This window comes from Rhinoraja longicauda, chromosome 14 (assembly GCF_053455715.1).
Source record: "Rhinoraja longicauda isolate Sanriku21f chromosome 14, sRhiLon1.1, whole genome shotgun sequence".
NCBI lineage: Eukaryota > Metazoa > Chordata > Chondrichthyes > Rajiformes > Arhynchobatidae > Rhinoraja > Rhinoraja longicauda.
Genome location: NC_135966.1, coordinates 9,973,270 through 9,986,336, shown reverse-complemented (window position 1 = coordinate 9,986,336; position 13,067 = coordinate 9,973,270). Strand labels below are relative to the sequence as shown.

General features: G+C 46.2%; 1 protein-coding gene across 1 annotated transcript in view; it reads right to left on the bottom strand.

Annotated features, from left to right (window-relative positions):
* The window catches only part of LOC144599819 (pterin-4-alpha-carbinolamine dehydratase 2-like), a 47,305-nt gene extending 37,147 nt beyond the window's left edge, over positions 1-10,158 (bottom strand). The window contains exon 1 of the mRNA XM_078411069.1: positions 9,721-10,158. Within this exon, the coding sequence (XP_078267195.1) occupies positions 9,721-9,822 (102 nt within the window). The 5' untranslated portion in view covers positions 9,823-10,158. The remainder of the gene's footprint in view (positions 1-9,720) is intronic.
* Positions 10,159-13,067: the final 2,909 nt, after the last annotated feature.

Below are 13,067 nucleotides of genomic sequence, written 5' to 3'. Positions count from 1 at the left end.
ATTGACAAGTTCAGCAACAGGTCATTTGTACATGAACAGTACCTCTGTACACGTGAAAATAATAGGCTCAACTAAAACTAACACAAATATTTATCTGCAATAAAATTGAGAGGTAAACTAGGACAAGCAAGCAACCCAGCAGTGCAGAATAGTTTAATGAAGAAGGGTCTCGATCCAAAACGCCACCTATTCCTTTCCTTCAGAGATGCTGTCTGACCCGCTGAGTTACTCCAGCTTCTTGTGTCTATCTTCTAGTTTAATTTAGGTTAGTGTAGAGATACAGCACGGAAGCAGGCCCTTCGGCCCTACAAGTCTGTGCCGACCAGCGATCCCCGCACACTAACACTATCTTACACACACTAGGGACAATTTTAACTGAAGCCAATTAAACTACACACCTGTACGTCTTTGGAGTGTGGGAGGAAACCGGAGCACCCGGGGAAAACCCACGCAGGTCACGGGGAGAACGTACAAACTCTGTACAGACAGCACCCGTGGTTAGGATCGAACCAGGGTCTCTGGCACTGTTGAGCAACTCTATCGTTGCGCCACCATGCCGTTCTAGAGACACAGGTTTGATCCTGTTTGTACGTTCTCCCTGTGACCGCGTGGGTCTTATCCGGGTGCTCCGGTTTCTTCCCACATCCCAAAGACATGCAGATTTGTAGGTTAATTGGATTCAGTATAATTGTAAATTGTCCCTAGTGTGTGTGTGGGATAGTGTTAGTATATGGGGAACACTGGTCAGCATGGACTTGGTGGGCCGAAGGGCCTGTTTCCCCGCTGTATCTCTAAACTAAACTGTTTTCTTTCTTAGACAATAGACAATAGACAATAGACAATAGGTGCAGGAGTAGGCCATTCAGCCCTTCGAGCCAGCACCGCCATTCAATGCGATCATGGCTGATCACTCTCAATCAGTACCCCGTTCCTGCCTTCTCCCCATACCCCCTCACTCTGCTATCCTTCAGAGCTCTATCCAGCTCTCTCTTGAAAGCATCCAATGAACTGGCCTCCACTGCCTTCTGAGGCAGAGAATTCCACACCTTCACCACTCTCTGACTGAAAAAGTTCTTCCTCATCTCCGTTCTAAATGGCCTACCCCTTATTCTTAAACTGTGGCCCCTTGTTCTGGACTCCCCCAACATTGGGAACATGTTTCCTGCCTCTAATGTGTCCAATCCCCTAATTATCTTATATGTTTCAATAAGATCCCACCTCATCCTTCTAAATTCCAGTGTATACAAGCCTAATTGCTCCAACCTTTCAACATACGACAGTCCCGCCATTCCGGGAATCAACCTAGTGAACCTACGCTGCACGCCCTCAATAGCAAGAATATCCTTCCTCAAATTTGGAGACCAAAACTGCACACAGTACTCCAGGGCCCGGTACAACTGTAGAAGGGCCTCTTTGCTCCTATACTCAACTCCTCTTGTTATGAAGGCCAACATTCCATTGGCTTTCTTCACTTCCTGCTGTACCTGTATGCTTCCTTTCAGTGACTGATGCACTAGGACACCCAGATCTCATTGAACATCCCCTCTTCCTAACTTGACACCATTCAGATAATAATCTGCCTTTCTATTCTTACTTCCAAAGTGAATAACCTCACACTTATCTACATTAAACTGCATCTGCCATGTATCCGCCCAGGCTTTTTCTGGCCTCGGCCAGGCCAATACATTGGTGACCCCAACGTTCATCACGCGTTGTGATGAACCGCAACGACGCACAACCTGGTCCTGCCGACCTCGATGCCGTCGCGCTGAAACTTCCGACCTTGTGGACCGAAGAGCCTGATATCTGGTTTCAGCAGGCAGAGGCACAGTTTGCGGTGCGAGGCGTGACGGTGGACGAGAATGTTTCGGTTGCACGGCTGATAAATGTTTGATTGTAAACTGCCAATGGCAGTCTTGATCTTGTTACGACTCCGTATTTGTGTATCATTGAATTTCGGATTATTATTTAATAAATAATGTTTTTAAATAAATAATTTAAAAAGGGAGGGAATTCAGAATGCTTATGTAAACAAATCTGTCCCATAGAAGATGGTGGGTATGTGGACCAAGCTGCCAAAGGAAGTGGGATAGGCAATTACAATGTTTAAAAATACATTTCGACCAGGTACGTGTATTGGAACGGTTTAAAGAAGCATTGGTCCTACACAGTTAAATGGAACAAAAGAAGACACAAAATGCTAGAGTAATTCAACAGGTCAGGCAGTATCTCTGGAGAACATGGATGGGTGACGTTGTGGATCGGCACCCTTCTTCAGAGTAAATGGAACTAGATTATGTCAGCATAGACAAGTTGGATCGAAGGGTCTTGTTTCCATGTTGTACAACTTTAGACTTTATTTTAGAGATCCAGTGCAGAAACAAGCCCTACGGCCCACCAAGTCCCCGCCGACCAGCAATGTCCTGAACACTAGCACTATCCTACACACTAGGGATAATTTACAATTTTACCGAAGCTAATTAACCTACAAACCTGTACATATGTAGAATGTGGGAGGAAACAGGAGCATCTGGAGAAAACCCACGCGGTCACATGGAGAACGTACAAACTCCGTACAGACAGCACCCATTGTCAAGATCAAACCCGGGTCTCGGGCTCTCTGAGGCAGCAACTCTACCGCTGCGCCACAGTGGCACTTGATGACTCTAAAGTGAAAGCAAATGAAAACGTTGCTTTTTATGCAAATGCTTGCCTATGTAACAATTTAAAACCACAGGTTTCTCTTTGATGTTCATGTAAAGCATTCATTTAATCCTTGCTAATCCCTAATGCAGCCCCTTTGTCAACTGACAACACCCCAAGGGCATTCATGGACAGCTGCCATTATCAAGTGTCAATGATCCAAACACACAGAGGATGATATAAGAAAATAACTGCAGATGCTGGTACAAATCGAAGGTATTTATTCACAAAATGCTGGAGTAACTCAGCAGGTCAGGCAGCATCTCGGGAGAGAAGGAATGGGTGACATTTCGGGTCGAGACCCTTCTTCAGACTGACTCACAGATGATGACCTATAAGTTTACACTTTGCTCCAAGCGAGCGGAATTCCACAATGCAATTGAGGTAGGAAACACTGTGCTGAGAAATTGGCAAATTAGCAGACTTTACTAGCCCGGACATCCTCATTATATTTTCTCAGTAATTATAAGGGAATGATCAACAGAAACAGCCATAAGATTTCATGGGCAGTTAGGCAGTATGGAAACACCAAGGAGCAGTCACACAGCATGGATACAGGCCCTTTGGCCCATCTTGCCCATACCGACCAACAGGCAGGTACTATCGCAACGTTTAAGAAACATTTAAACAGATACATGGATTAGAGGGATGTGGGTCAAACACAGGCAGATGGGACCAGTGTAGATGGGACATGTTGGTCGGAGGGGGCAAGTTGGGGCGAAGGGCCTGTTCCCACCCTCTATGACTTCTTCTTGTGTTTGAGGCAGCAGAAGTTATGAAGCTGCTTCTGCTTCTGCTGTCTCTGTTTGTTGTCGATCGCCTGACGAGGTCAGTTGACAGGGCTCACCACGGGGAGGTCAACAACACGAGCCCCCCCCTCTATGACTGTGACACTATGACTTTAACATGCTTCATCACCACTCATCCCCCCATACCCAAGTTTGGTCCATATCCTTCTAAGCCTTTCCTATCCGTGTGCCAGTCCAAATGTCTTTTAAATGTTGTGATCGTACCTGCCTCAACTTCCTTCTCTGGCAGTTTGTTTCATATATCCACCACCCTTTGTGTGAAAAGGTTGCCCCTCAGGTTCCTTTTAAATCTTTCTCCTCCCACCTTAAACTTGTCCTCTGCTTCTTGATTTCCCTACTCTGTGTAGAAGACTGAATGCATTTACCCTATCTATTCCCTCATGATCTTATACACTTCTATAAGATGGCCCCCTCATCCTCCTGCACACTAAGGAATAAAGTCTTAGCCTGCTCAACCTTTCCCTATAGCTCAGGGCCACGGGTCCTGGCAACATTGTCATGAATCTTCTCTGCACCCTTTCCAGCTTAACATTGTCTATCCTATAGCAGGGCGACCAAAACTGAACACAGTACTCCAAATGTAGCTTCACCAAAGTCTTGTACAACTGTACTTGGTTGTGAGCCTCCACTCACAACGAAGTCCACCGCAGGGATGAACCACTCCCCCAAACGGCCTGGGTATAAACCCCATAGCCTGTCCGTCAAGTGCCGAGGGGGCTGACCCTAGGAGTGGCCTGATACCCAGGGACCGCCACAGGAACAAACTTTAATTGAGTTTAGAGGTACAGCGCGGAAACAGGCCCTTCGGCCCACCAAGTCCGCGCCGGCCAGTGATCCTGCACTAACACTATCCTACACACACGAGGGACAATTTAACCAAGTCAATTGACCTACAAACCTGTAAGTCTTTGGAGTGTGGGAGGAAACCGGAGATCCTGGAGAAAACCCACGCGGTCAAGGGGAGAATTCACAAACTCTGTACAGACTGCACCCGTGGTCAGGATCAAACCCGGGTCTCTGGCGCTGTAAAGTAGCAACTCTACCTCTGCACCACCTTGCTGCCCTTGGGAGACGATGTACACCAGTCTTTTGGAGTGTGGGGCTGGAGAAGGGAAAGTGGTTTGCAAGGGTGGAGAGAGAAATTGCCCAAAAAGAACAAAGTACAATCTAATAAAATGTTTCAGGTAGTCCACATTCCACCAGGAAAACAAGGTAATTTGTGCATTACTACTTTTAACAGTCAAAGTTACAAATTTTGTTTGCACCATATGTCATCGACAGCTTGATTAATTTAAAAATGTTTCAGCAGCAAAAGCCTTTCTTACAATTTCTTAAATTCACCACAAGATGGCAAATGATGATTTCATAGCAGAATTCAACCGCTTCAAGTTTAGAGGTGGAAAAAAAATCTTCAAATCTATAAAACCTGGATGACATCTTTACGATTATGAAATCGTCAAATAGACTTGAAATAAAAGATTTCTGCAGAGTCACTGGTAAAATCTCTCTTTTTTTTAAAATGGCCTGCCCTTGAACTAAAATGTCATGACATACTTATGAGTGGAATCATGAGCCTGTAGTTATAGGCCATCACAACACCCAGGATGGACTACAGACTTCTGCAGCAAGGAAGAGACCGTGTTCCATGTGTACATGGAGTGTGAGAGGTTGCAGCCGCTGTGCGACTATCTGAAGGGGCTGCTCCTCATGTTTTGGCTGCACTTTAGCCCCACGCTCCTGATCTTCGGTCACCCGGTACGGAGGGGGGGGGGGGGAGGGTCGGGGGGGAGGGTCGGGAGGGAGGTGGGGGGAGCCTCCCTGTCGGTTTGCTCCTGGGCCTAGCCGAGATGGGCATTCGCAGGTCCGGGCAGCGGGCAGTCGAGGGTTCTGCCCGAGTCGACTGTCTGCCCAATGTCCAGGCCTATGTCCGTGCGCGCGTGACCCTGGAGAGGGAGCAGGCGGTGTCCACGGGGACTCTGGAGGCCTTCCGTGAACGCTGATCACCGCGGATGGGGGGGGGGCGGGGTCGAGTGTATTGTAGATAACATTGACAATATTTTAATCCGATAAATGTTTGATTGTAAACTGCCAATGGCAGTCTTGATCTTGTTACGACTCCGTATTTGTGTATCATTGAATTTCGGATTATTATTTAATAAATAATGTTTTTAAATAAATAATTTAAAAAGGGAGGGAATTCAGAATGCTTATGTAAACAAATCTGTCCCATAGAAGATGGTGGGTATGTGGACCAAGCTGCCAAAGGAAGTGGGATAGGCAATTACAATGTTTAAAAATACATTTCGACCAGGTACGTGTATTGGAACGGTTTAAAGAAGCATTGGTCCTACACAGTTAAATGGAACAAAAGAAGACACAAAATGCTAGAGTAATTCAACAGGTCAGGCAGTATCTCTGGAGAACATGGATGGGTGACGTTGTGGATCGGCACCCTTCTTCAGAGTAAATGGAACTAGATTATGTCAGCATAGACAAGTTGGATCGAAGGGTCTTGTTTCCATGTTGTACAACTTTAGACTTTATTTTAGAGATCCAGTGCAGAAACAAGCCCTACGGCCCACCAAGTCCCCGCCGACCAGCAATGTCCTGAACACTAGCACTATCCTACACACTAGGGATAATTTACAATTTTACCGAAGCTAATTAACCTACAAACCTGTACATATGTAGAATGTGGGAGGAAACAGGAGCATCTGGAGAAAACCCACGCGGTCACATGGAGAACGTACAAACTCCGTACAGACAGCACCCATTGTCAAGATCAAACCCGGGTCTCGGGCTCTCTGAGGCAGCAACTCTACCGCTGCGCCACAGTGGCACTTGATGACTCTAAAGTGAAAGCAAATGAAAACGTTGCTTTTTATGCAAATGCTTGCCTATGTAACAATTTAAAACCACAGGTTTCTCTTTGATGTTCATGTAAAGCATTCATTTAATCCTTGCTAATCCCTAATGCAGCCCCTTTGTCAACTGACAACACCCCAAGGGCATTCATGGACAGCTGCCATTATCAAGTGTCAATGATCCAAACACACAGAGGATGATATAAGAAAATAACTGCAGATGCTGGTACAAATCGAAGGTATTTATTCACAAAATGCTGGAGTAACTCAGCAGGTCAGGCAGCATCTCGGGAGAGAAGGAATGGGTGACATTTCGGGTCGAGACCCTTCTTCAGACTGACTCACAGATGATGACCTATAAGTTTACACTTTGCTCCAAGCGAGCGGAATTCCACAATGCAATTGAGGTAGGAAACACTGTGCTGAGAAATTGGCAAATTAGCAGACTTTACTAGCCCGGACATCCTCATTATATTTTCTCAGTAATTATAAGGGAATGATCAACAGAAACAGCCATAAGATTTCATGGGCAGTTAGGCAGTATGGAAACACCAAGGAGCAGTCACACAGCATGGATACAGGCCCTTTGGCCCATCTTGCCCATACCGACCAACAGGCAGGTACTATCGCAACGTTTAAGAAACATTTAAACAGATACATGGATTAGAGGGATGTGGGTCAAACACAGGCAGATGGGACCAGTGTAGATGGGACATGTTGGTCGGAGGGGGCAAGTTGGGGCGAAGGGCCTGTTCCCACCCTCTATGACTTCTTCTTGTGTTTGAGGCAGCAGAAGTTATGAAGCTGCTTCTGCTTCTGCTGTCTCTGTTTGTTGTCGATCGCCTGACGAGGTCAGTTGACAGGGCTCACCACGGGGAGGTCAACAACACGAGCCCCCCCTCTATGACTGTGACACTATGACTTTAACATGCTTCATCACCACTCATCCCCCCATACCCAAGTTTGGTCCATATCCTTCTAAGCCTTTCCTATCCGTGTGCCAGTCCAAATGTCTTTTAAATGTTGTGATCGTACCTGCCTCAACTTCCTTCTCTGGCAGTTTGTTTCATATATCCACCACCCTTTGTGTGAAAAGGTTGCCCCTCAGGTTCCTTTTAAATCTTTCTCCTCCCACCTTAAACTTGTCCTCTGCTTCTTGATTTCCCTACTCTGTGTAGAAGACTGAATGCATTTACCCTATCTATTCCCTCATGATCTTATACACTTCTATAAGATGGCCCCCTCATCCTCCTGCACACTAAGGAATAAAGTCTTAGCCTGCTCAACCTTTCCCTATAGCTCAGGGCCACGGGTCCTGGCAACATTGTCATGAATCTTCTCTGCACCCTTTCCAGCTTAACATTGTCTATCCTATAGCAGGGCGACCAAAACTGAACACAGTACTCCAAATGTAGCTTCACCAAAGTCTTGTACAACTGTAACATGTAACAGCCTAACTTCTATACTCAATACCCTGACCGGCCAGTGTACCAAGAGCCTTCTTGACCACCCTATCTACCTGTGATGTCACTTTCAGGGAGCTATGTACCTACACTGCTATTCAGGTCGACCTTCGTCAGAGCGAACTCGCGGAAAACGACCGGTATGGGTGCAGTGGCGGTTATATCCTCAGGACCTGCATGGGCCAGCTGACAGGAATATTCAGGGACATCTTTGACCGCTCCCTACACCCATCTGAGATTCCCAACTGATTTGAGATGACCACTATCATCCTTGTACTGAAGAAATTCAGGATAGCGTGCCTTAATGACCACTACTGTTTTACTGTGTAGGAAGGAACTGCAGATGGTGGTTTACACCGAAGATAGACACAAAATGCTGGAGTAGCTCAGCGGGGCAGGCAGCATCTCTGGAGAGAAGGGATGGGTGACATTGCGGGTTACTGCTTAGCTTGGCAGGTGCAGGTCTATCCATGTTTTATCCAACATCAATACACACCCATTTCCAGCAGAGGATGCTGGCTAGCAACTAGTGGGAGGCAAGTCAGTGTGCTACGCAATATTGCGCATCACTTTGTCCAACAGAGTTATTGAAAGAGTCTTCAAGTGTCCTTAATGCAAGAACTAAAATGGTCTGTTTTGGTCTTACGGATACCACAAAGATAGAATAGTTTATGTGAAGGAAGGAACTGTAGATGCTGGATTAAACCGAAGGTAGGCACAAAAAGCTGGACTCAGGCAGCATCTCTGGAGAAAAGGAGGTAATGTTTCGGGTTGAGACCCTTCTTCAGACTGAGTCAAGGGAAAGAGAAACGAGAGATATATAAAATAGTTTATTTTATAGCAATAAAAAGTTTATTTTTGTGTCATTGGCTCTGGTTACATAAAATTCTGGTGAAATTGTTTAGCTACTTCCTATGTCTGTATGTTAGTGCAAAGATAGTGACTGATATGGCAGCTATCTGCTCTCTGTCTTTGAGCAAAGACTAGTTTTATAAATCAAAGCACTTGATGTACCAAGCAACACTGTTAACCATAAACTTACTATTGTGTAGGAAGGAACTGCAGATACTGATTTAAACTGAAGATCGTCACAAAGTGCTAGAGTGACTCAGCGGGTCAGGCAGCATCTCTGGAGAGAAGGAATGGGTGATGTTTCAGTTCAAGACTCTTCTTCAGACGAGTCAAACTCGCTATTGCTTGCTTACGACAAAGAAAGAGGCCATTCAGTCCAGCGAGTCTGTGCTGGCCCTCAGAATATTTAGACAGGTACATGGATAGGAAAGGTTGAGAGGGATATGAGCCAAATGCGAACAGGTGGGACTAGTCCTTGATTTTGCTCAAGGTACAAATAAGATATCCGCTCTTCAGTTCATTATAAAGAGCAACCCCGGTTGACAATGCCTTCATTGCAAACACGCAATCACCCTAAACTGGGGAAAGCGGTCGAGTGTTTTCTTTTAAACATCAAAACACTGAAATGAATTGCAGTTGCTGTGGCCTCGATCAACTGGCGAGGTGCAGAACGACCATCAAACTCGGCATATACCCTGAACTCTCTCTCATTCTGCAACTCAAAATATTAGTCAGCCATAAAGACAGCGTCCCTTTAACGCCAGCTGGATGCAATGTGGCTCTAAATAGCCCGAACTGCTTGTTAAAACAAGGCTACACGGAAGAGGCCGCTGCTGTAAAGGTTGTGGGGTTTTTATTTTGGTGCTTTGAAGCTTTCTGCATGGACGTTTCTTTCCAAAAGTCCACCTGCAGTGAGTGGTGTGTGCATTTGAGGCCCTGCCTTGCTCGTTTTTAGTCCCGCAGCGTTAGGCTCCACTTCCCGGTCTCAGCCCCTCGCCTCGGTACATGCGGCTTTATTGCGGTACCTACCATTTTTGAAGGCGGCGTGCGAACCAGAGTCCTGGGGTGGACGGAGAGGAGAGCAGGTAGCGACCTGGACACCGCCGTCAGGCTGAACGTTAGCCAACGCATAGCTCTCCAAATAACCCACGGCCTCCACCGTCTGTCTGTATGTATGTACCGAGCAAAGTCCCCCAGACAGTGTTACAACGGAACGCTCGGCAGAAACACACAACCAGCCAGTTACTGCTACAGTGCATGTAACAACAGCGAGCTAACGTTAAATCCCAGCCTTATTTTAAACGTGCGCTGCGCCATATCATGATCCCTGTTCAAGGACTAGTTAGTTACTCCAGCACCTTCTCTGTGTCTCACTTCTACCAAGCCTGGTGGTTAGCCAAGAACAGAGTGCTTCCTCTTGCCCGATAAATCCCACCTCTGAATAGTCCAGCGTCCATCAGCATTTGCAGTGTATCCCCAGTTTACAGTGAGGAGGAGTAAACTGGGTAATCGGAGATAGACACAAAATGCTGGAGTAACTCAGTGGGGTCAGGCAGCATCTCTGGAGAAAAGGGAATCGAGAGATATCGGGTCGGATTATTTATTGGATAAGAAGATAACTGCAGATGCTGGTACAAATCGAAGGTATTTATTCACAAAATGCTGGAGTAACTCAGCAGGTCAGGCAGCATCTCAGGAGAGAAGGAATGGGTGACGTTTCGGGTCGAGACCCTTCTTCAGACTGATTATTTATTGGGCAAGAGGGGGAAGCCCTTTCTGACCTCTTTCACTACCCGGGCGAGGTTATATGCAAACTGCAGGAACAACATCTCATATTTCCACCCGAGTGGTCCACAGTCAATAGTCAATTTATTTGTCACATACACATAAGTGTTCAGTGAAATGAAAAATTACCCGCAGTTCAACAATAAGACCAATAAAAATAATCAATTAAAATGCAATAACACATGCAATCATAAACCAACACCAAACAAAAGAAACATCCATCACAGTGAGTCTCCTCCAGTCACCTCCTCACTGTGATGGAAGGACAGAATGTCTTCTCCCGCGGTCAGGCTGTTGGAGTTGCCATGGAATGGACACAGAGAGATGGAGACACCAGGAACTGCAGATGCTGGATTACAAACACAAGGGAACGTGGGTAGGTGATCTTCCGGGTCACGATCCTGCTCAGGATTCACTACCCTCTGACTAAAGAAATTCCTCGTCTCCCTTTTAAAGGTGCGTCCTTTCATTCCGAGGCCATGACGTCTGGTCCCACTCTCCCACTAGTGGAAACATCCTCTCCATGTCCACTCTATTCAGACTTTTCACTATTCCGTAAGCTGGCAAGCACCAAGCACTCCCAATCTTTGTCACTATCTCCTCCCAGTCTGTCACAATCTCCCTTCTCCCCACACCACCCCCCCCCCCCCCCCCCCCCGCCTCCTTGTACTAATCCATCCCTTCTCACCTGGATGCACCTATTGCTTTATATGTGACTTTCCTTGTTGCTGCAAATGTGGCTATTAGAAATGGAGCCACAAAGTATTTTACGGCCAAGTTTGCAGATGATATGAAAATAGGTGGAAGGGCAGGTCGTGTAGAGAAAGCAGGGACTCTGCAGAAGGACTTGGGCAGGTTGCGAGAGTGGGTAGAGAAGTGGCAGATGGAATCTCGTGCAGCGAAGTGTGTTGTCATGCATCTTGGTAGTAGGAATAAAAGTGTAGACTATTTTCGAAATGGGGAGAGAATCCAGAAATTGGAGGTGCAAATCATAATCATACTTTATTCGTCAAGTATGTTTTGCAACATATGAGGAATTTGATTTGCCATACAGTCATACTAATAAAAAGCAACAACATAAAAAAAACCATTTTAACATGAACATCCACTACAGTGACTCCTCCGCATTCCTCACTGTGATGACGGAAGGCAAATTTTTGTTTCTCTTCCCTTCTTTGTTCTCCCGCCTCAAGCCTTCCGTTGACGGGATGATCTTGGCTCCCGTAGCTGGCGGTCGGGCCCTCCGCGTCGGGGCAATCTCAGCTCCCCCGCGCAGGGCGATCGGAATTGGGAGTGCTGGAGCAGGATTCCCAAAAATTAATCTGCAAGTCGAATCGGAAGTAAAGAAGGCAAACGCGATGCAAGCATTTATTTCAAGAAGGCTGGAGTACAAAAACAGGGATGTAATGCTGAGGCTCTATAATGCGCTGGTCAGGAGTATTGTGAGCAATTTTGGGCACCATATCTGTGGAAGGACGTGCTGGCTCTGGAGAGGGTCCAGAGGAGGTTTGCAAGAATGATTCCAGGAATGAGTGGATTAACATGATGAGCGTTTGATTACACTGGGCCTCAACTCATTGGAGTTTAGAAGAATGAGGGGACCTCATTGAAACTTACTGAATAGTGAAAGGCTTGGATAGAGTGGAGAGGATGTTTCCACTGGTGGGAGTCTAGGACTAGAGGTCCTAGTCTCAGAATTAAAGGATTTTGCTTTAGAAAGGAGATTAGAAGGAAATTCTTTAGTCAGAGAGTGGGGAATCTGTGGAATTCTTTGCCACAGAAGGCTGTGGAGGCCGTCAGGGGGTATGGGGAGAAGGCAGGAATGGGGTACTGATGGTGAATGATCAGCCATGATCACATTGAATGGCAGTGCTGGCTCGAAGGGCCGAATGGCCTACTCCTGCATCTATTGTCAATGGATATTTTTAAGGTAGAGATAGATTCTTGATTAGTACAGGTGTCAGGGGTTATGGGGAGATGGCAGGAGAATGGGGTTAGGAAGGAGAGATAGATCAGCCATGATTGAATGGCATAGACTTGATAGGCCAGTAATAATTCTGCTCCTATTACTTATGACCTTATGGCCTTTATCGCCAGGAATACAAAACAAAATGACTGCATCAAGATGATAATGCAATGTATATTCAGTTCTTATATTCTATACATATTTGCACTCCATTGAATGTAAAGTCCTTTGTATTAAATAGTTTCACTCAATTCCCTCTGGTGGTCAGGTGGCACAGCAGTAGAGTTGCTGCCTTACAGCGCCAGAGACCAGGATTTGATCCCGACTGCAGATGCCGTGGGTTTTTTCCAGGTACTCCAGTTTCCTCCCAGACTCCAAAGACGTTTAGATTTATTGGCTTTTGTAAATTGTCGCCAATGTGCAGGATAGTGCAAGGGTATGGGGTGATAGCTGGTCGGCATGGAGTCGGTGGGCCAAAGTGCCTGTTTCCACCCTATCCCGAAAGTCTAAAGTCAATTCCCTCATCAGCCAATCCACACACTAGGCAATCCCGCACCTCTTTACCAGTGGCTTGAGCGTGACCCCATATTCAGCAATCACTCTCTCTGGTTTTTGACTGGCTGTG